At 48.6% G+C, this 22,691-nt stretch overlaps 1 protein-coding gene across 4 annotated transcripts in view; it reads right to left on the reverse strand.

Annotated features, from left to right (window-relative positions):
* Positions 1–974: 974 nt before the first annotated feature.
* Positions 975–22,691, reverse strand: part of TECPR2 (tectonin beta-propeller repeat containing 2) — a 62,010-nt gene continuing 40,293 nt past the window's right edge. For 3 of the 4 annotated variants that reach the window (XM_069737855.1, XM_069737846.1, XM_069737875.1), the window contains 11 exons: positions 22,371–22,554; positions 22,020–22,193; positions 20,829–21,009; positions 20,616–20,757; positions 20,261–20,501; positions 9,301–9,390; positions 8,659–8,892; positions 6,331–6,479; positions 5,230–5,371; positions 4,641–4,779; positions 3,331–3,704 (listed from right to left, as the gene is read on the reverse strand). In XM_069737855.1, the coding sequence (XP_069593956.1) occupies positions 3,473–3,704; positions 4,641–4,779; positions 5,230–5,371; positions 6,331–6,479; positions 8,659–8,892; positions 9,301–9,390; positions 20,261–20,501; positions 20,616–20,757; positions 20,829–21,009; positions 22,020–22,193; positions 22,371–22,554 (1,908 nt within the window). In that variant the 3' untranslated portion in view covers positions 3,331–3,472. Of the gene's footprint in view, positions 3,705–4,629; positions 4,780–5,229; positions 5,372–6,330; positions 6,480–8,658; positions 8,893–9,300; positions 9,391–20,260; positions 20,502–20,615; positions 20,758–20,828; positions 21,010–22,019; positions 22,194–22,370; positions 22,555–22,691 lie in introns of all 4 variants that reach the window. The other variant, XM_069737865.1, reaches the window with a different exon arrangement.

Consider the following 22,691-nt stretch of genomic DNA (forward strand, 5'->3'; position numbering starts at 1 on the left):
CCTGTTCACACTTAGTCTATGTTTGGATGTGCAGGTCAGGTTTTTGAAATGTAGAGGGGAACGGAGACATGTGGATAAGAGCAGGTCACACACAATTACTGTATGTACATGTTCCCGCAGTCAGCAGCACAGAGTATTTAAGGAGTGAAGCACGCTTGCATGAGAGATAAAGATCACAAAGTCACAAGGTGGGGGGTGTGGAGATCTAACATTGCACCACGAGCACGAAAACAGAAGAGGACCCTTAGTGAATGGACACGTCACGGCTGTAAGGTGCTGGAGACAGATAAGGTTCATGACAGAGGAGAATCAATGGGTGTAAACATAAGTATATACATGAAGTGCAGGAGACAGAGGTGCAGTAATGGCTGTAAATATCCATATAGACCATATTATAGGGGTCCTGGCCATGTGCAGAGCGACACTATAGCGCTTGCGATAATATCTACAGTCAGTGGATTCCTCTGGGTGCAGCTCGGCCGGTTCTCACCTGAGCAGGTCTGTTACATCCGCATCCAAAACACTGCTCTCCTGCAAAAATGCAGAACAGACGCTGTGCCGAGGCGAAGGTCACAGCCCTTGTGGACAGGGGACAGCAGGAACAAGCGGACAGCAGCTGGCCATTAGCGGGGTTAACACATCCTTACTGACAGCAACGACCCTCCGTCAGATGATCTTCAGGCACGGGCTGGATGTAGTCTCACGTTTGTATATTGCAAATGGCCTTACCATCATCTGCTTCTATATATGAGAAATGCACAGACATGGCTCTCGCCTGTAGATTGTGCTCGCACGCTGCCTTACTGAGACAGCCCTGCAAAGCCTGCACATGCCAAGTGCATATTTTGTAGCAGATTTCACTCTTTGCAACATACAAGGCAAGAAAATTGGCACCATATCTTCAAATCCCCGCGGTGTGGGACGCACGAAGTCGGCCATGAGACGGTGGCTGGTGAAGAATAACTCATAAGAAATAAGAACCTGCACAAAATGGCTTTATTGTTTTATTTAACCAACAATAATAAAGGGAGAGGAGGTCGTATAAACGGTGACGCCAGACACCTAGAGGACAATAAATTAGCAGCCCGTATCCACTACACCCCACGGTCATACAGGACAATACACATTGCAAGATATAAAAGAAAAAAAAAAACTATTCTGAGGTCACTGTAACAAAATGCATCCTGCTCATAAAGGCCGGAGAATTACGTGCAGATACATTCATTAACCCTTCCTACACCTGGTGACATGACTAATAACAGCATTAGATCCTAGAACTGAAGAGTGAGTGATGATCAGACACACCTTGGCGGAAAAGACTGGGATTCGGAAACTAGCAACAAAAAAAAAAAGTTGCAACGATTTATATAGAAAATGGCAGACAAATGTGCTAAAAGTCTGTGACGATGGGGGCAGTGATTAATCCAGACGTAACAGAGGAACACCCCAGGAAAAAAAAAAAGTCGTTCTTTCCATATATTAATTTTATATATCTTCTCCTGAAAAAGTCGGGTGACGCACGGCACAGACAGCCACCAATACAGAAGCTGGACGGGTTGTCAACAGTCACTTGGTGGTGGGAAACAGTCAACATGACTGTGGGTGCAACTCCCGCATGGGTGTACTTACATGACTAGTCTTACTAAATAATTACCGAGACAGCACTAGATGCTGTTCCCAAATTAGCAGGTTATCCCCTATTCAAAGAATTGGTGATCACCTGCTAATCACCGGGATCCCACCAATCCAGACTGCTCCATTCTTGGTCTATGGGGCTGCCAGAGATAGGAGTGCACATGCGAGGCCACCTCCCCATTCCAACAGGGTTGTGCAGGAACACTTCCCATTAAGGCTATGTTCACACCTTGCGTCGGGTCCCTGCAGGTTCTCCCGCAGCGGATTTGGTAAATCTGCAGGGCAAAACAACTGCGGTTCTCCCTGCAGATTTATCGCGGTTTGTTCCGCGTTTTCCGCTGCGGGTTTCCGCCTATACTATTGATGCTGCATATGCAGCAATATGCAGCATCAATAGTAATGTTAAAAATAATAAATATTGGTTATACTCACCCTCTGATGTCCGGATCTCCTGGGCGCTGCACCCGGCGGTCCGGTTCCTAAGATGCTGTGGGAGAAGGACCCTTTGTGACGTCACGGTCATGTGACCGCGACGTCACCGCAGGTCCTGGTCGCACAGCAACTCTGACCGGACAGCCGCGTGCAGCGCCCAGGAGCTCCGGACATCAGAGGGTAAGTATAACCAGATTTTTTATTTTTTAACCCCAAATATGGTTCCCAGGGCCTGGAGGAGAGTCTCCTCTCCTCCACCCCGGGTACCACCCGCACATTATCCGCTTACTTCTCGCAACGTGGGCACAGCCCCATGCGGGAAGTAAGCGGTTCAATGTATTCCTATGGGTGCAGAATCGCAGCGATTCTGCACAAAGAAGTGACATGCTGCGGGTTGTAAACCGCTGCGTTCCCGCGCGGTTTTTCCCGCAGCATGTGCACAGCGGTTTGCGGTTTCCATAGGGTTTACATGTTACTGTAAACGCTATGGAAACTGCTGCGGACCCGCAGCATCAAAATCGCGGCGGTTCCGCGGTAAAAACCGCTAAGTGTGAATATAGCCTAACAGTCCCATGGCTCCATTCTACAGCGTCGTGTTTTCGGGATCCCATTGGCTGAGCACACGCAACATTACAATGTCCCACTCTAACCAGGGACTGGTAAAGGGGTCCCAGTGGTCAGACCCCAAGCGATCAGATAATACAGGGTTATTCCCAACTGGGTATGTTAGGAAAAACGAGATAACTGAAAAGTTGAAAAATGACAGTCAGGGTGATCACATCTTATCTTACCCAAATTGTTCAGAAAAAAAAAAAGGACTAAATGAACTCTGTTAAATCCGAGTGACAGAAGCAGACGACTCCAAGACTTAAATCATTTTTGTTTTGGTGGGTGGTCTGTAATAATAATATTATACATATATATTTACTTATTTTTATAAAAATCGTCAAATTAATTTAGTTAGAAGTAAATGGTTAAAATTTCATAAACTTGCAGGTTAGGATCTGTCAGTGACCGGTGAGGAGGCAGAACGCTAGGACCCCCACAACGAATGGCTCCTTCACTGATCCGCCGCAGGACATCACATCCTGTCCGGGGTGGAAACTTCAGAGATCACTGTTATGGCACAACATACGGAGACCGCCATTATGTGGTGGGGAGACCCCTTTACACATTACGTGAGATCGATGGCAGCATTGTTTAGTGGGAGATTACCAGATGGTTATGGGGGATCCGGACCAGTGAGGATACCAGGCGTTCCTCCCCGCACATTATCTAATAATTCAGCTATAGGAAGCGGCTAACATGACGGCCGATGCTCAGTCCATCCAGAAATAACGAAGTCTGTAACAAGGGTACGGACACAATGTGGAAATGCTCCGGACCAGGCAAAGTGCTGGGTGTGTTAATAAGGACAACACAGGCGATTTAGCAGCATAAGAACTATTATCACGTAGATTAGCAGCCGGTTCTGGCAGCAGCGCTCACTCAGATTACCTCCCACTCGTCCTCGAAGTCGGACTGCGCCAAGATGCCGTCGCACTTTGGAATGTCGGGGTGGTGGCTGTACATCTTCGTGAGACGCTGGAGCAGGGACCCCGAGCTGCTCACACCCCAAACATCGTCCTGGGACGTCACTGAAAAAGAAACCACACATTATCAGTAACAATCATTGTCGGTTTACAACATATTGAAGACCTATCCAAAGGAGAAGTCATAAATATCAGAATGGTGGGAACGCGCCAGGGTCGGAGCCCTGATATCTGTGTTTGTGGAAGGAGGAATCTCCCGAGATGTTCCAATCCTGCTCGCCTGCAGCCACCACTAGGGGGATCTCCCTGTGTACAGATACATGATAAGATTCTGTCTGCAGCCACCACTAGGGGGATCTCCCTGTGTACAGATACATGATAAGATTCTGTCTGTAGCCACCACTAGGGGGAGCTCCCGGTACACAGAGATACATGATAAGATTATATCTGTAGTCACCACTAGGGGGAGCTCCCTGTATACAGAGATACATGATAAGATCCTGTCTGCAGCCACCACTAGGGGGAGCTCCCTGTATACAGAGATACATGATAAGATCCTGTCTGCAGCCACCACTAGGGGGAGCTCCCTGTATACAGAGATACATGATAAGATCCTGTCTGCAGCCACCACTAGGGGGAGCTCCCTGTATACAGAGATACATGATAAGATCCCGTCTAGTCACCACTAGGGGGAGTTCTCTGTATACAGAGATACAGGATAAGATTCTGTCTGCAGCCACCACTAGGGGGAGCTCCCTGCATCACACTGCGCTCTTCTGTAAATCTGTATGCAGTGAGTTCCCCCTAGTGGTGGCTGTTGGTAGCCCACATAATGTTTACATGCGTTTCCGCAGGGGAATTGGCCCTCTGCATCAGAATATTTATGAAGATAAATTGAGAAAGTTAAATCGGTACATAACATTGGCACCATTCAGCTGAAAGAAAGAAATGTTTAGGAGCAGACATCTAAAAAACTTCATGCACAAATTCCTCCCTGGGAAATAGCTCTTGCTGTATGTTATGCCCGTACCCGTTACCCACGACATGTTGCCTGGGATCTTCTTCCAGTAGTCCCCGGCCGCGTTCTTCTCTGTGATCCCATACCGTCTAGCGATATCCCCGTTTTGACACAGGGCCCAGACGGTTCTCGCACTCACTGCCAGATGACATGCCTGTAAACCTACGGAGACAAGATGGCAAAAGCTTGAAGAGCATGCATACTTCTGCAACTCATTTTCTTAACTTTGCATATAGTCTGGATTAAAAGATCTATCGTTTTATGTACACAGCTCTGCTGCAGACCTAGCAAACTCTGTGCTTAGATCATGCAGTAATCTGAAAGCAGGAAGGCGAGAGGAGGCAGATGGAGCTACAGGAGCTTACTGCATAGGGTCTGTTTATAGTCTGTAACCATGGAGACACACAGGTCTGCATGGGAGCTGTATACACCAGAGAATCTTATTTAGAAAAAATACATTATATATATATATGTGTGTGTGTGTGTGTGTGTGTGTGTGTGTGTGTGTGTGTGTGTGTGTGTGTGTGTGTGTGTATGTATATATATATATATATATATTTTTTTTATAATAAGATACAATGAAGATGAACGGGCCCATCGCTCTGTTCTTACCAGGCACATACTCCCAGTCTACCCCGACGGGCATCTCCTCGGTGATGCCAAGTCGGACGTAAACGTTACACTTGTTGTCCAGCGTCCACAGCATATTGTCATTTGGACCGGAGTAAACATTTATCAGAATGATTCCTACTGGCTGCAAAAATGAAAAAAGGGGGTTAATATAGTGTGAATATAAATAAACACAATTTCTGCTTCCTGTCACTGAATGGACCCCTCACTCCTTATTACAGCGGACGTTTTGCAACAATGTACTGTGGAAATTCCCAACAGGGCAGCAGCTCAATTATCTACAGACCTGCATAGTTACATTGTAACAATTTCTCAGCTGTGCGAGTAGAATTAAATCAACATGGATTTGTAAGCAAAAAAACAAACGTCTATTCACTAAGAGCAGGTGGAGATAGTGAAGTCCATTTTTGATATCTGGGCCCCTTCAAAAGCTGCGAGGGCAGCGGCGGGGTAGGAGCCGGCAGGGAGGGCAGCGGCGGGGAGGGCGGCAGTGGGAGCGCAGCTCTGGTCTTTCCTGTTCGCACCATTTGAGGTTACGGTTATATTTAGAGAACGTCGTCCCTGGACGGAGCGCTGTTTACACACAGATCCCTGCGTTACATCAGGTACGATGCGGAAGCTCATGTGGAAAGTATGCAGCGGCGGCAGACGGGTGCAGATTCTCCGAATACTTCGACGGACTGATGTCCATTTTGTGAGACAGCTGCATCGGATCAGCGCTCAGCAAATGATATTTCTCACTCATCCACAACACAAACCGAAAAGATGGAAATAATTAAAGGGGTTGCATAAATAAACCTTAATCCCCCAGCTGATAACGCATCCGTGCTCTCCCGGACGCCGCTCATCTCACAGATGGCCTCTACAGACACCTATTCACTGACAAAGTCCACGATTAGAAAACCATGGCTGCCATCTTCCAAAACAGTGCCACACCTGTCCTCAGGTTAGGTGCGGTACTGCGGCTTATTCTCACTTCAGTAGACTTGAGCTGTAATACCAGACACAACCCAAAGCAAGAAGTGGCGCTGTTCCTGTAATTCTGGACAACCCCTATAACAGTCCATTACTTGTCCATATTACCTGTATGGGGGGCTCGATCATGATCCAGGCAGGCAGCATCATACTTGGATTAAGGGGTTGAGTTCCCACTCGGAAATATATCCCCCCACTGGTGTCGCATGCCCAGATGTGTTGGTTGCCGCAGGACAGGCTGCAGAGCCTCACCGGACCTGGAGGAAAAGTATGTGTGGTCATCAGACATTTGGCGCTACAATACATAAAACAGGCCGTGTCCTGAGCACAGTCCTGGCCCAATATTCACTATTTATAAGGGGTATGATCTATAAAACCAAGACCTAGGAATGTATCCCACCGAACACCGTCCATCCCCACCCTCAGCCCTTGCACAGAGTTCAGCCCAGTATGAGGACGTCTAACGCACTTCGTGACCCCCAAATACATTATTTAGGGAATACACCATTTTTTTTCCAAACTGTGCCCTAAAACTTTCAGGGGTGCAGATTAACCATTGATGTGGTCAGTGGGGACCCGAGCCAGATCCGACATCTATGGCGCCTTCAAAGCCTGAACACTATCTATGGCCTAAAAAAATATATAGTAAAAAGGAGAGAAGAGAAGTACAAGCCGCGCATTCGGAGAACCAAACTTACACGCGACAGTGCCAACACTGGTGGCGTAAGGTGAGGTCGGTGGTTCTGGCGGCACAGATGAGTGTACAAGCCAAAAGCCTTGGACGTCACCTTAACTACTGGAGGTACAAAAGGAAAGAAAATACTGACAAGCAGGAAGCGGCGGCAGGAATTCTGCACAAGACCGAGCCTGGCTGCAAACAGTCACAGTGTCCAAGCAACTCCAAAAACAAGTCATTTATGAGAAATAGACAAAGCGCAGATCTCAGTGTAAATACATGCGAGATCCCTGCCGGTTACCTCCGGACACCACACCCCAAACAAAGCAGGGCACATTCCACCCACACAATGGTGTAAGAAAAGCTGGAAACAAAACTGAAACCAGCAGAAAGGTCTGCGAGGTCTTGCTGGGGATGGACTGACCGCTGGTGGGAAGATGGGACTCAGGAATTGCTCATACTGAGTATTAATGATGTGAAAGCTTAGCGCCGGCACTCCTGGTACGCAGGCGGCGGGCACGACACTCCTGATACGCAGGCGGTGGGCACGGCAATCCTGGTACGCAGGCGGCGGGCACGGCAATCCTGGTACGCAGGCGGCAGGCACGGCATTCCTGGTACGCAGGCGGCAGGCACGGCACTCCTGGTACGCAGGCGGCAGGCACGGCAATCCTGGTACGCAGGCGGCGGGCATGGCCAGATCTGGTTACTCCAGAGCAGATCTTCTGGAGAGTAACAGGAACTTGGCCCGTCCGCTGCGTGCAAAAATAAGGTACTGGGAGCAGCAATGCTGAGCAGTCTAATGTGAGTGCACACGACTCGCACATTACAAGGAAAACACGAAATGATAAATTGGGAATGATTCATAGCATTCTGAAATGTAAGGGAGAATAAGAAGAATCCCATGTAAATCCGGAGTCTGGTGCAGTTCTGATTTCTAGACACTTTGCAGCTGCTGGAAAAAACTGTTGAGTATTAAACGGTTAAATGGGGACATCTTTCGTTGTCACGGCTGAACCAACGTAGCTTCTAAAAGAAAAAAAAAAACTACTGGAATAAAATGCTGCACCAAATCAGACGGGAAAAATCTGTGTGGATCGGAGCAGATTTGGAAGGTGCAGTTGCAGCAAGGCTTATTGCCACTGATGAACCCAGCAAGGGCGCACGCTTTTTTTTATGTTGTTGCATTAATCGGTGTAATAAAAAATATATTTTATAAAGAATAAAAACTTCCCTAAACTTTTGCTTGTATTCCAAAAGAAAACCCAGCAACAACATTCAGGGAACGTAAATCATTGCCCTCCTAAAAACAGCATTCCAGGCTCAGAGACTAATCTTGAGTGGTCCTGGTGCAGGGGCCTCACAGCTTTGCATGACTTGTCTAAAGTATCGCTGTCACACGGGTCTCCAGCTGTTAAAATATGTTGGGACGGACGTCAGCGGCCGCCCGGGTGGCATTGAATATCACCTACAGAGCCGAGTGGCTGTCCTGTGCCCCGCGCGCTGGGACATTCTGTGACACGCACATACCCGTACTAAGTGTCTTCTCTCGGTTTTCAGGAGTAACTACAACATTGAAACCCGCCACTCGGTGCGAGCACTCCAAGTATAGAGCGCTGATAGGGACACCTTACCTGAGTGTCTCCCTGCAGATACAGCAAATGTTGGGTACAACAAAGATGAAGCAGAACTGTTCAGTTTCCAGCAGATTTACAAACCTAAATTATATGGGATTTTTTTTATTTTATTCATACACTTACCCAGCTGAGACAGATCCAGTCTCGTCCAATGCATTCCTGTTGGACAGGTCTTGGAGAGAGTGCGGATCAGTACCGCACCGTGCTGATCCAGAGCCCAGACAGCATCCGCGCAGGCTGACATGTGGATCATCTCCATGTCTGGGGGAAGTTGCGCTGTGGACGGTCTATAGGGAGCAGACAGATCACTCAAGCAGAACAGGTCTTTTCTGCTTTGGGATATCCATAAGACACTTCCTGCAAAGGTGACAGCACCAAACTGGATGAAGTCAGAGACACCGGGTATAGTAGGAAATGTTAAGTCAGACATATATAGTTAATTACATCCTAAAAAGGGGGTATTTTGCTAGGATACAACGGGAATCCAACAACATAGAATGGGTCCATGCACAGGGCTCAGTGCCCACTCCCTTAGGTGGGGATGCACTGCAGGTCAGAGGGTCCAAGGCATCGCTGTGCAAGGAAAGGAGTGAAGGGGACAGAGTGCAACACCAACCGACTGGCCCCTCCATTTTCCGAAATGGGATCCACACGATCACAGAGTGATGGCGAATCCTAGCGATATGTCATCACATTATCAGATGGTAGGGCCCCTTTAATGGATCCTATTAAAGGTTTATCAAGGCCTTAAAAATTATTACATACCGTCTCTACTTGGGGAAGCAGACGAGAAAACATGTATCCATTTGGTGGTGGATGCCGTACCCCGTGGTACTATCTGATTCCAGAATGTGCCTGTAAATAATGAAAAAAAAACAGGATTTTTCGTTGCTTACCGTAAAATCTGTTTCTCGGAGCCTCGATTGGGGGACACAGGAACCATGGGTGTATGCTGCTGCCACTAGGAGGCTGACACTATGCAAATAAAAGTTAGCTCCTCCTCTGCAGTGTACACCACACTGACAGGAAGTAGGATATTCAGTTAGTGAGAAAGCAGTAGGAGAAGCAACATGTAAAAGAGAAAGAAGAATAATAATATAATAATATTTATTTATATAGCACCGACAAATTCCACAGAGCTTTACAGTTTAACAGTTTCAAACACTCAAAGAGTGTTCAAAGAACTCAAACGTTAACAGTATAACACAATAAACAGAGCTGTTCAACTTGGGAGGGTGCTGTGTCCTCCAATGAAGGCTCCGAGAAACAGATTTTACGGTAAGCAACCAAAAATCCTGTTTTCTCTATCGCCTCATTGGGGGACACAGGAAACCATGGGACGTCCCAAAGCAGTCCCTGGGGCGGAAACAGCAGTCAACTCCAATCTAGGTCAGAGGAACTCACCACCGTCGCCTGCAAGGTCTTCATACCTAAGACGGCATACACCGAAGCTAGGCATGGAAGTCTCGCGAACATGTGGAGGACCGATGATTGGTCTGTAGAGGTGCAAGGCAGAGGCCCTATATGTGCACCGACGGAAGGCGCCCACTGCCCGGGTAGAGTGCACCTTAAACCTGGAAGGAGGAGCTCTGCTCTGACCTGGTAAATCTAAACATTGCTGACCGGATTTTGCGGGCATATGTTGATTTGGAGGCCGGAGGGCCTCTCTACGCCGAGCTCTTATACTGAAAAGGGGGCCTTAGCTGGATATAAGCACCTCGCCCTGATCCGGTAGCATGATGAGAGAACGCTACAAAGGATGAGTCTGAGCAGGACGAAGGGAAGGGAATCAAGAATGATTAACAGAGCCATGGAGAACCTCGGCAAGGTAAGGGCAGAGCACTGAACCTGTGATCCACAGAGTGTACAAAACTGCTGCCACAGACTCTGGAAGTGGTTGAGAGCCTGAAAGGAAGGTATAAAATGAAAATGGACCCGCCCCTCGCAAAAATGCAGGAGTGTCCGATGTCTGAAGAAAGGGAGGACCTGGATAAAGGCTTTCATAAAATAAAGGAAAGCACACGCGGTCCCAAGAGAACAACGAGGTTTAGTCTGAGGAAGATGAGAACTTGTCCTTCCGATGACCTCCTTAATAATTGGTTCAAGCTATGAGGGACTTCCTAGAGGGCAAGTCCTGTCACGACTTAAAGGGACACTGTCACCTGAATTTGGAGGGAACAATCTTCAGCCATGGAGGCGGGGTTTTGGGGTGTTTGATTCACCCTTTCCTTACCCGCTGGCTGCATGCTGGCTGCAATATTGGATTGAAGTTCATTCTCTGTTCTTCGTAGTACATACCTGCACAAGGCAATCTTGCCTTGCGCAGGCGTGTACTATGGAGGACAGAGAATGAACTTCAATCCAATATTGCAGCCAGCATGCAGCCGGCGGGTAAGGAAAGGGTGAATCAAACACCTAATAACCCCTTCCCTATGGCTGAAGATTGTTCCCTCCAAATTCAGGTGACAGTGTCCCTTTAAGCAAATGGTCCTTCGGAAGGGCATCATATTGCTGGATGTCCAAGCAGCACCTGCAGCGGCATCCGCAGGGGCGGATACCATGTACTTCCTGCAAGAGTAAATTAGTCCGCAAGGACAGCGATTTACTCCGATTGGACTCCATGAAGGGTGCCCTGATGGAGCAGCTTAGCCCATGCGTCTATAAACTTTGCTGTCTAGGTGGAGACAAAGACAGGGCACAATAAAGCGGCGGACACTTCAATGGTCGACTTTGCTTTGCCATGGACTATTAGTCCGTCGTTGGTATCCTTGAGGGATGCTCTCTGTGGGAGAGGAGGACTGTAACTGTATCGGTGGAGAAACTGGAAACCGGAGGGTCTAGAGACAGAGAAGCGGTCAAGTTCGCAGTAGGTTCAGGAGAGGGGGAATATTGGAAAACTGAGACGCTTCCCTCTTTGGAACGGCTGGACTAAGGATTCCAAGAGAAAACCCAGAAAGGACCATTAAATTGAAATGACAAGAAAAGACTTGAGAGTAGGGTACTGGGAACCTGCTAGAGAGCATGACAAGATGGGCAATGATAGGCACAATTGGACATGAGCAGTCAAGGGAGGAGAGACCATGGAAAACCTGGAGTATGTCAATTCCATGGGAAGTTGGCCCTAGGAAGGAGTACATAGGCCCCAGTAAAAAACTTGACTGCCAAAAGGAAGATCCTTACCTATGACGACATGAGTGACCCTATCCGTCCCGGACCCTCTGGAACGGGGAGAGGATTGTAGTGTGTGGATCTACTTACCTAAGTATAAGACACCACACAAACGAGGATAATATTGAAAGGGATACGAATCCTGCTGAAGGAAGGAACGTATTATCACAAAAACCAATCATTGGATCTAGGCTTGGAGCAGCCTTGTACACTGGACGACGCCTGCACAGAGTAAAATCCAATTCCTATCCGAGGTAGGAGAACCTATTCCTACCACAGTCGGAAATAAAATCCCGGAGCTGCTCTAGGTTGAATCCAGTGTAAGAAAGAAGAGGTAAGTACTGACACATAAATAGGAAGCTCTGTATTGAGGTAGTTCAAAGGCCCCTAGAATAGTGCCGTGAACAATCATGAGTCAAGGTATTATATGGGCCCTGACTCCATAAGAGACAGCCAGAACGTATAATACTGTAAATCATATTACGCCAGTGGCTGCACGGGTCTGCACGGTTACAGAATATAATTACACCAGTGACCGGCTTGCATGAAAGGAGGACGAGAACACTCTCCTATAGGATTAGGCATGGTAAGCATACCTACTAAGGAATGCCAGAAGGTTAGGGAAACAGGAGAGATGCAGAGAGGAGTGCCAAACTGCTAAAAGCGCTACTCACAGCAGGTGTAGTGTCCTGTAGTCTGATCCAAGGTTGTAGCTGCGACAGGCATCAGGACACAGGTCCAGGGCACCTGCATGAAGATGGAGGCGGGGAACTTGGCCGGTGCAGACGCACGCTGGTGGGAAAGGACCAGCACTCAGATCGGAAGGGGGGCGGGAATAGCCTCCGGGTCCGGAGGAGAACGCTCCCCAGCAAGATAGCGGCGATCCCAGGCCGAATGGGGCAGCTGGGAGTAGTGGGCGGAGCTAGCCGCCCTGTACAGGAATGGGTACAGTCTAAACCGCCTGTAGGGGAGCACCAAGATGGCGCCGGTGGGCAGCTATAATAGTCGGGAGGGAGAAAAGCCCGCCCGAGAGAAGAGAAAGTAGGCAGAGTTGGCACCGGAAAAGTAGGCCCGAGCAGAAGCCGGGGCCTAAATTAGAGGCCGGCGGCCGCCGGAGAGGGCCGCGGCGCCAGAAGTAAAGGGGACAGTGCGGCCGCCAGAAGTAAAGGGGACAGCACGGCTGCCTGCAAAAGCAACCGCGCCGAGTCATAAGGCAGTGCGGCCGCAGCCGGGGAGGATGCAAAGGCTGCCGCACCGGAAGGAAGATCGTGCAGCCACCAGCGGGGAGCAGCGCAAGAAGGGGCGCAGCCGCCTGCAAAGGCCGCCGCGCGGATGAGGGAGTGACTGCAAATGCTGTCTGCAGCCAAGATCCCTGCTGCCTAGTAACAGTGACGACCGCCCAAGGTAACCTGCATCTTATATTAACGCCTATAGAGCGACTTCCTGCCTACTCTGGGACAAGTGGGGAAATACTCACCTCACACATCCCACGCCGTCCGTTACTAACCTTAATTCAAGGAAGGTATGAGACGTCCAGGGAGCTGGTGATGGACGTCCTCGTCTCCTCCAATCGACAGGCTCTGGTGGGCGAGTGGGTGGGGACGGAGCTAGGACCGGACTTCTGAGCACGCTTGTGTACTAGGATCATGGTCCTGATGTCGGATCTATGAGGATACAGGGTGGCAGTACACGCCGTACTCATAGTCCGTATTGTGGGACTACAGGTATGACTGTTCACCCTGTGTCCCTCTGGAAAAACCTGTAAGAAAACGACGCACATTGAGGTAGATAAGGGTCTAATGAAAGACCTGTGTCTCCTACTGACACTAAGCTAAACTGAATATCCTACTTCCTGTCGGTGGGGTGTACACTGCAGAGGAGGAGCTAACTTTTTTATTTGCATAGTGTCAGCCTCCTAGTGGCAGCAGCATACATCCATGGCAGCATGTCTGTTTATCTTGCGGCGACGCTCCGTCGCTGCAAGGTAAATCACAGGGCCCTATGTATGGGGTGCGGAGATTCCGAATGTGTGCAATGCACACCTTCAGAATTTGGGGGGAGAGGGTTTTCCGCTCCATCCAAAGCGCCGTAAATCCCGACAGTGGACACGCACCCTTAAAGGGAACCTGTCACCCCGAAATTCGCGGGTGAGGTAAGCCCACCGGCATCAGGGGCTTATCTGCAGCATTCTGTAATGCTGTAGATAAGCCCCCGATGTTATCTGAAAAAGGAGAAAAAGACGTTAGATTATACTTACCCAGGGGCGGTCCCGCTGCTGGTCAGGTCGGATGGGCGTCTCCGGTCCGCTGCGGCGCCTCCTATCTTCTTTCCATGACGTCCTCTTCTGATCTTCAGCCACGGCTCCGGCGCAGGCGTACTTTGCTCTGCCCTGTTGAGGGCAGAGGATAGTACTGCAGTGCGCAGGCGCCGGAAAGGTCAGAGGCTCGGTGCCTGCGCACTGCAGTACTTTGTCTGCCCTCAACAGGGCAGAGCAAAGTACGCCTGCGCAGGAGCCGTGGCTGAAGATCAGAAGAGGACGTCATGGAAAGAAGATAGGAGGCGCCGCAGCGGACCGGAGACGCCCATCCGACCTGACCAGCAGCGGGGCCGCCCCTGGGTAAGTATAATCTAACGTCTTTTTCTCCTTTTTCAGGTAAAATCGGGGGCTTATCTACAGCATTACAGAATGCTGTAGATAAGCCCCTGATGCCGGTGGGCTTACCTCACCCGCGATTTTCGGGGTGACAGGTGCCCTTTAATAGAACCATAAATACTACAGCTCGCCGCAGGAGAAATAAGCTCTCAAAGTTACAGAAAAATAAAGTTATGGTATTCAGAAAATGGTGAAAATTGTTTAATATTTTGTTTAACCCCTTAGTGACAGAGCCAATTTGCAGATTAATGACCAGACCAATTTTTACAATTCTGACCACTGTCACTTTATGAGGTTATAACTCTGGAACACTTTAACGGATCCTGCAGATTCTGACATTGTTTTTTCGTGACATATTGTACTTCATATTAGTGGTAACATTTCTTTACTTGCGTTTATTTATTAAAAAAAATATTGCGAAAATTTTTAAAATTTCACAATTTTCAAACTTAATATTTTTATGCCCTTAAATCAGAGAGATATGTCACATAAAATACTTCATAAATAACATTTCCCACAAGTCTACTTTACATCAGCACAATTTTGGAAACATTTTTTTTGTTAGGAAATTATAAAGGTTTAAAGTTGACCAGCGATTTCTCATTTTTACAACAAAATTTACAAAACCATTTTTTTTAGGGACCACCTCACATTTGACGTCACTCTGAGGGGTGTACATGACAGAAAATACCGAAAAGGGACAGCATTCTAAAAACTGCACCCCTCAAGGTGCTCAAAACCACATTCAAAAAGTTGATTAACCCTTTATGTGCTTCACAGGAGCTGAAGCAATGTGGAAGGAAAAAATGAACATTTAACTTTTTTTCACAAACATTTTATTTCAGAACCAGTTTTTTATATTTTCACAAATGTAAACAGAAAAAGTACCACAAAATTTGTTGTGCAATTTCTCCTGAATACGCCGATACCCCATATATAGGGGTAAATCACTGGTTGGACGCACAGCAGAGCTTTGAACGGATGGAGTGCCGTTTGGGTTTTTCAATGCAGAATTGGCTGGAATTGAAGATCGGATGTCATGTCGCGTTTGGAGAGCCCCTGATGTGCCTAAACAGTGGAAACCCCCCAATTCTAACTCCAACCCTAACTCCAACACACCCCTAACCCTAATCCCAACCCTAACCACAACCCTAACCCCTACACACCCCTAACCATAACCCTAAACAAAAACCTAACCCCGACACACCCCTAACCCTAATCCCAACCCTAACCGTAATCCAAACCCTAACCCCAACTCTAACTTTAGCCCCAACCCTAACTTTAGCCCTAATGGAAAAATGGAAATAAATATATTTTACTTCATTATTGTTCCCTAACTAAGGGGGTGATAAATGTTTTTTTATTTACTATTTCATTTTGATCACTGTGATAGACCCTATCACAGTGATCAAAATGAACCAATAGGAAAAATCTCCTATTGTTCTCCTCTTCCCACAGGTATGCACTGAATGTCTCCAGCTTTGCCTAGACCCTGAATGTCTATCTGAACTGCCTTTTTATTTTCTCTGGTATGCACTGCTCACCCTTCTCTTTGGATCCATAATGTATTTCACTTCTCTGGTGTCTTCCATGCATACCATGAGCAGTCAGTCTAACCCCTCCCACCCTTTTATGACCTTTTGTTTAACTCTGAACATGTGTCCTGGCCACACAACCCCACATCAACTCACAGCAGAATCCTCTTACTAGCACATATATTCAGATCCAGGAGTCTGATCCATGCATCTTTCAAGTTACATATTTTAATTACTTTGAATTCGAATGAATTGGACTGGAATTAACTGGAAGGTAACAATACTAAACCACTACAATGTTTCGGTTTCTTTTCTCTTTCACCCCCATACTACTTTCCTTCTTACAATCTCCTGCAATCCCTCCACCTAGTAAAGAACTAGTTACTTCTCCCTCAATACTCCCCAGCCATCTCACCTTCTCCTCAGAACTGTTCCTCCATATTCAATCCTTTTTCTCCAGACACACACAGCCACATCATGTCCTATCCTGCTTTCACCTTCTAACGCTCATTGCTGGTGACGTATCCCCAAATCCCGGCTCTCCTCAACACATCTCCACACTCATTTCTAATCCCCTGCCACGATCTTCTACACATCTTTGCAACCACGATAACCTCGTACCCATTCATCCAGCCCCCACTGCCCCGTTCCCCCTACCTAGAGCACTATGGAACGCACGCTCTGTCTGCAACAAACTGCCATTTATCCAAGACCTCTTCATCACCAACAAACTCTCCTTCCTTGGCATCACTGAAACCTGGCTCACCCCCTCTGACTCAGCCTCTCCAGCTAGACTCTCCTATGGCGGATTCCACCTCTCTCACACCCCTCGCCCCAGCAACAAACGTGGTGGAGGAGTTGGCTTGCTCCTGTCCGACACCTGCTCCTTTACTCCAATCCCGCTACCACCCTCCGCTACTCTTCCCTCGTTTGAGGTGCACTCTGTCCGCATCTACTCCCCCTCCAACCTCCAGCTGGCTGTCATCTACCGCCCCCCAGAACTAGCCATTTCCACCTTTCTAAACTACTTCACCACCTGGCTACTTCATTTCCTCTCTGATGACATCTCCACTATCATCATGAGTGACATCAATATCCCCAGTGACACTTCCACCTCAGCTGCCGCTAAACTTTTATCTCTGACTGCCTCCTTTGGTCAATGGTCCTCTGAGGCCATTCACAAAGATGGTCACACGCTGGACCTGATTCTTCACCCGCCTCTGCTCCCTTAATAATCTCACTAACTCACCCCTCCCCCTATCTGACCACAACCTACTGATATTCTCTTCCCTCTCCTCTCTTAGTGTGCAACCCCCACTCCACAAACTCACTCACCGTCGCAGAAATCTCAAACACCTCAATTTACAATCACTCTCTGAGTCCCTTCTCCCTCTTACAGACATAGCTTCCCTTCATGACACAGATGCTGCTGCCTCTTTTTATAACACCACAATAACAGCAACACTCGATTCGGCCGCCCCGCCCATGCATAGTAAAACTCGCACACTCAACAGGCAGCTTTAGCTGACCAGCCTGACCACAAAACGGAGACGGGCTTCCAGGGTTGCTGAGCGGAGATGGTAGTGATCCCGCTCTGCCGACCACTTTATTGCATACAAGCAGTCCCTCGCCAGCTTCAAGTCCACGCTCACTGCCGCAAAACAAACTTCTCATCTCTCATATCCTCCCTTTTCTCACAACCCTAAACAGCTTTTCAACACATTCAATTCTCTACTCTGTCCCCCAGCACCTCCTCCCTCCCCTCTCATTTCTGCTGAAGACTTTGCCTCTTTCTTTAAACAGAAGATCGATACGATCAGAGAAAGCTTTGGCCAACAGCACCCAAAGCCCCTCTTAGCTGCTCAACCCTGTTCCTCCAAAACCAGCTTCTCCACCATGGCAGAAGATCAGCTCTCCACCCTCCTGTTAACCTCACCACTTGCAAACTTGACCGGCTACCGTCCCACCTCATCCCTAACCTTGCCACAGTCTTCATCCCAACCCTAACACACCTCTTCAACCTCACTCACAACAGGTGTCTTCCCCTCATCCTTCAAACATACCAAGATCACACCCATCCTCAAAAAGCCCTCCCTCAACCCATCCACTGTATCTAGCTATCGCCCGATATCTCTTCTCCCTTATGCCTCAAAATTACTGGAAGAATATGTCCATCTTGAACTGTCCTCCCACCTCTCCTCCTGCTCGCTCTTTGACAGGTTACAATCTGGGTTCCGACCCCATCACTCAACTGAAACTGCCCTAATTAAAGTCATCAATTGCCTACTAACCACCAAGTGCAAGCGACACTACTCTGTCCTCCTTCTCCTGGACCGGTCTTCTGCCTTTGACACTGTGGAACACTCCCTTCTGCTACAGATCCTCTAATCTCTTGTGATCACAGACTTGGCCCTATACTGGATCTTGTCATATCTGACAGACCGAACATTCAGTGTCTCCCTCCCCACCACCTCCTCACTCTGCCCCTTGTCTGTCGGTGTTCCTCAAGGCTCTGTCCTCAGAACCCTACTCTTCTCCATCTACACTTTCGGCCTGGGACAGCTCATAGAATTCCACGGTATGCAGTATCATCTCTACGCCGATGACACGCAGATCTACCTATCCGGACCTGACCTCACCACCTTACTTACCAAAATCCCACAATGTCTGTTATCTCGGCCTTCTTTTCTGTTCGCTTTCTAAAACTGAATATGGACAAAACAGAATGCATCATCTTTCCCCCATCTCACTCTACCCCTCCACCAGACCTATCTATCAAGGTCAATAGCTGCTCACTTTCCCTAGTCTCCCACACGCCTCGACTCTACCCTCTCTTTCAAGGCACATATCCAAGCACTTGCCTCCTCCTGCCGTCTCAAACGCAAAAATATCTCCCGAAACTGCGCATTCCTTGACCGCGAAACCACAAAAACACTAGTGCATGCCCTTACCTCCCGCCTTGACTACTGTAACCTCTTACTCTCTGGCCTCCCCTGTAGCACCAATCCAATCCATACTATACTCTGCTGCCAGACTAATCTACCTGTCTCCCCGCTATTCCACAGCCTCTCCTCTATGCTAAGCCCTTCACTGGCTTCCTATCGCCCAGAGACTCTAGTTCAAAACCCCTACAATGACATACAAAGCCATCCACAACCTGTCTCCTCCATACATCTGTAACATTGTCTCCCGGTACTTACTTACACGCAACCTCCGATCCTCTCAAGATCTCCTTCTCTACTCCCCTCTCATCTCCTCTTCCCACAACCGCATACAAGACTTCTCCCGTGCTTCCCCCATACTCTGGAACTCTCTACCACAACACATCAGACTCTCGCCTAGCATAGAAACCTTCAAAAAGAACCTCTTCCGACAAGCCTATAGCGATCCTCAACCTACTGAACTGCCGCACAACCAGCTCTATCCTCTCCTAGTGTATCCTCACCCATCCCCTACAGACTGTGAGCCCTCGCAGGCAGGGTCCTCTCTCCTTATGTACTTGTGTGCCTTGTTTTTTTGCTCATGTTTAATTGCATTTGTCTATATTTGCCCCCTTCTAACATGTAAAGTGCCATGGAATAAATGGCGCTATAAAAATGTATAATAATAAATTGTTGCCGGGTGCCAGCCGGCAGATCTAGGCGGGTGCACTGCGCATGCACCCGCCATTTTCTTACTGGAAGAAGATGCTGGCAGCCGTGGAGGGAAGCAGGAGGACACAGGGACACCGGGCGGTACAGGGGGGGAAATCGGGGACCTTATTTATCTCTCCTCTGAGGTGCACATGAGAGGAGAGAGAAATTAAATGGCAAATTGAACTTTTTTTTTGGTCGCCATTATATGGCCAATAACGGTGATCGCAACCCTGGGGTCAGTAAATACCGACCCTAATCATGTTCTCTGGGGTCTTGGCTACCCCCGGCAGCCGAGACCCTGGAGAAATTTAGACTCTGGGGGGGCACTATACACTTTTTCCACAGCGGCGTTAAAAAGCGGCGGTGGTTTAAATACCCTTAAATGCCTCCGTGAAAAGGCATATCGGCGGTCGTTAAGGGGTTAAAGTCATAAAATATAAGAGGAAGTACGTTTGTCATCGCTGTAGTCAGACCGACCGGCAGAATTAAGTTACTAGATCATTTCTTCTACATACTGAATAGCATAACAACAAATCCCAAGTTTCTTATACTTTTTTTCCCTCCAGTACATTATATGGTTAAACAAATTATGTCATTCAAAGAAAAAAAAAAAATTACGACTCTTAAGAGGAAAACATTAAATACAATTAAAGTGCACAGACAAAAGTTGTCAGAATCACAAAGTGTTAATTCCCATCACATTGCACGATGGTGCGACTAATGCTGACACTCACCGATAAGATTCCCCTTTGCTACGTGAAAGTCATTTTTGCCGGAGGTGATCCATACGCCGCTGCTGTTGACCCCCAGTAAGCTGGGCTGGCACTGGGACTGCTGGGACCAGAATGTCATGCGCAGCTTGTCAGCCACCTTCTCCACGGGCGCTTGGGCTACCGTGGCCACTGTCTGCGTGGCCTGGATCAGGGTTTGGAACAAGGTATAATTATCAAAGACGACGTAGTCCGTGATGCTGACCTGTAATGTACGAGGTTCATTAAAGACAAAAGTCATAATGGGGCCTGGTGACAAGTATGGAGGCTATGGAGCTGCCCTACACAAGGAGCTCACAAATTAAGACAAAGTGCCTACTTGCCACCAATGGTCATCTTCTCCTTGAGGCTTTTTGGAGGTGACTCCTGTCCTGAACCACAAGTTGCCATTGGTATCCAGAGTCCAGACGGTGTCCTGATCCCCCAGTGTCAGGCAGACTGGTTCCAGTGCCTGTCTCTCACTGCGATGGTAACACGGCGGTCATTACTTGCTGCACCGGAGGACATAATCTGTGACATAGATAAGACGTACCTGACCAGGTCGCACTGCCAGACTTCACCCTCCGGAGAGAAGCTGCTAACTCCTTCCCTGTAGAGGAGGCCGCGCTGCTCAGTCAGGGCCCATACCACATTATTTCTGGCCGTGATCTGGGATAATGGGCACGGGCAGTCAACTTTAATGGCTCTGGCACAGGGGCGGTCCACACTGAGGCCTGGCGGAAAGTCAGAAAAAGCATTTAGCACCTTCAAGCTGTAGCCAGTTTTTCGTTTTTTAACTCCCTTTCCTTTAAGAACTATACATTTTCAATTTTTTTCCATGAAGACGTGTAGATTTGAATGAAGCTGTGGCCCTGCATTGCTGGAGTACCAAGATGGCGGCCTAGGGGGAACTCCAGTAGGCCCCTGTCAGCTCTGAAAACCCATTGGTACCCTACATTCACATCGCTTGGGGGATGAGGAGAGCCAAAAACAGAAAAACACTGCAAACAATAGCCTTAAATGCCTCTATCAGTAACTAACAGTGCCATTTAAGGGGTCAAACTGCAGCAAGCAAAGAAAGCTACTATAGCTGCGGTTAGCATCAGATTTAATGTAGTCTGTATGGACTGCATGGCACCCCTAAGCAAGGGCAAGCATGGCCCCCACAGGCAAGAGGCCGCAGAGTGTATGAAAGGGTTCGCACGCCCCCCGAAAGGCCAGGACCCGCACAGAGCCGCAGGCAAGAGTCCGCATAGAGCCGCAGGCAAGACGCTGCATAGAGCCGCAGGCAAGAAGCCGCATAGAGCCGCAGGCAAGAAGCCGCATAGAGCCGCAGAAAAGAGGCCGCATAGAGCCGCAGAAAAAAGGTCGCATAGAGCTGCAGGCAAGAGGCCGCATAGAGCCGCAGGCAAGAGGCCGCATAGAGCCGCAGGCAAGAGAATGCAGAGAGCCGCAGGCAAGAGGCCGCATAGAGCCGCAGGAAAGAGTCCGCATGACCCCCGCAGGCAAGGGGCCGCATATAGCCATATGAAATGGTTCGCACGCCCCCACGAAAGGACAGGACCCGCATAGAGCCGCAGGCAAGAGCCAGCATAGAGCCGCAGGCAAGAGTCCGCATGGCCCTCATAGGTAGAGTCCGCATGGCCCTCATAGGCAGGTACCCACATGGCCACTATAGGCAGGTATCCACATGGCCCCCATAGGCAGGTACCCACATGGCCCCCATAGGCAAGGAGCACCATACCTGTCTGTAAGTATAAATCTCCGTTCGTTCTGATAATCCATGCAGTATCGTCACTCAGAGCTACGGATGAGGCCTGGGGAAGCGCTTCGTACCAATGTCTTTTCCCTTTAATGGTCACTTTCCCACAAGCGAAGGCTTTGTCCGTCTTCTGTTCGATCTTCCACAGTAGGTTTCCTAAATAGAAATGATAGCAGGATGTTATCCATAACCGCAGCACAGCAAGAGCCACCGTCTTATAGCAAATGGTGGCTATACTGCCGTGTGGACACATACAGTCTCCACAGCTGCAGTGATACAGTCCCAGGTACATCTGGATTTCTGATCTATAGGACGTGTCAGTGACTGACAAACCTGAGGGAGACACTGCCACCTGCTGGACGGCGTCTTCGAACCTCTGCCAGCGCAGGCCGACCCCCGGCACAGAGCTGCAGTGCAGGGACCCCTTGTAGTCCAGACACCAGACGTACTTCTCGGACACGACGAGGCTTAGAATGCCACTGGCAGGTCCGGAGTAAACCATCCAGCTCTCCGCAAGCTAAAGAGGGGCAAAGAAAAATGTTCTATACCATGATGAGACTACAGAGACCGCTATTGTACGGAGGGGAGAGAGTGCTTCACCATCGGAAAATAGGAAAAAAAAACTACTAAAAGGGGAAAAACAGCTTAAAGGGG

Source organism: Ranitomeya imitator, chromosome 1 (assembly GCF_032444005.1).
Source record: "Ranitomeya imitator isolate aRanImi1 chromosome 1, aRanImi1.pri, whole genome shotgun sequence".
Classification (NCBI taxonomy): domain Eukaryota; kingdom Metazoa; phylum Chordata; class Amphibia; order Anura; family Dendrobatidae; genus Ranitomeya; species Ranitomeya imitator.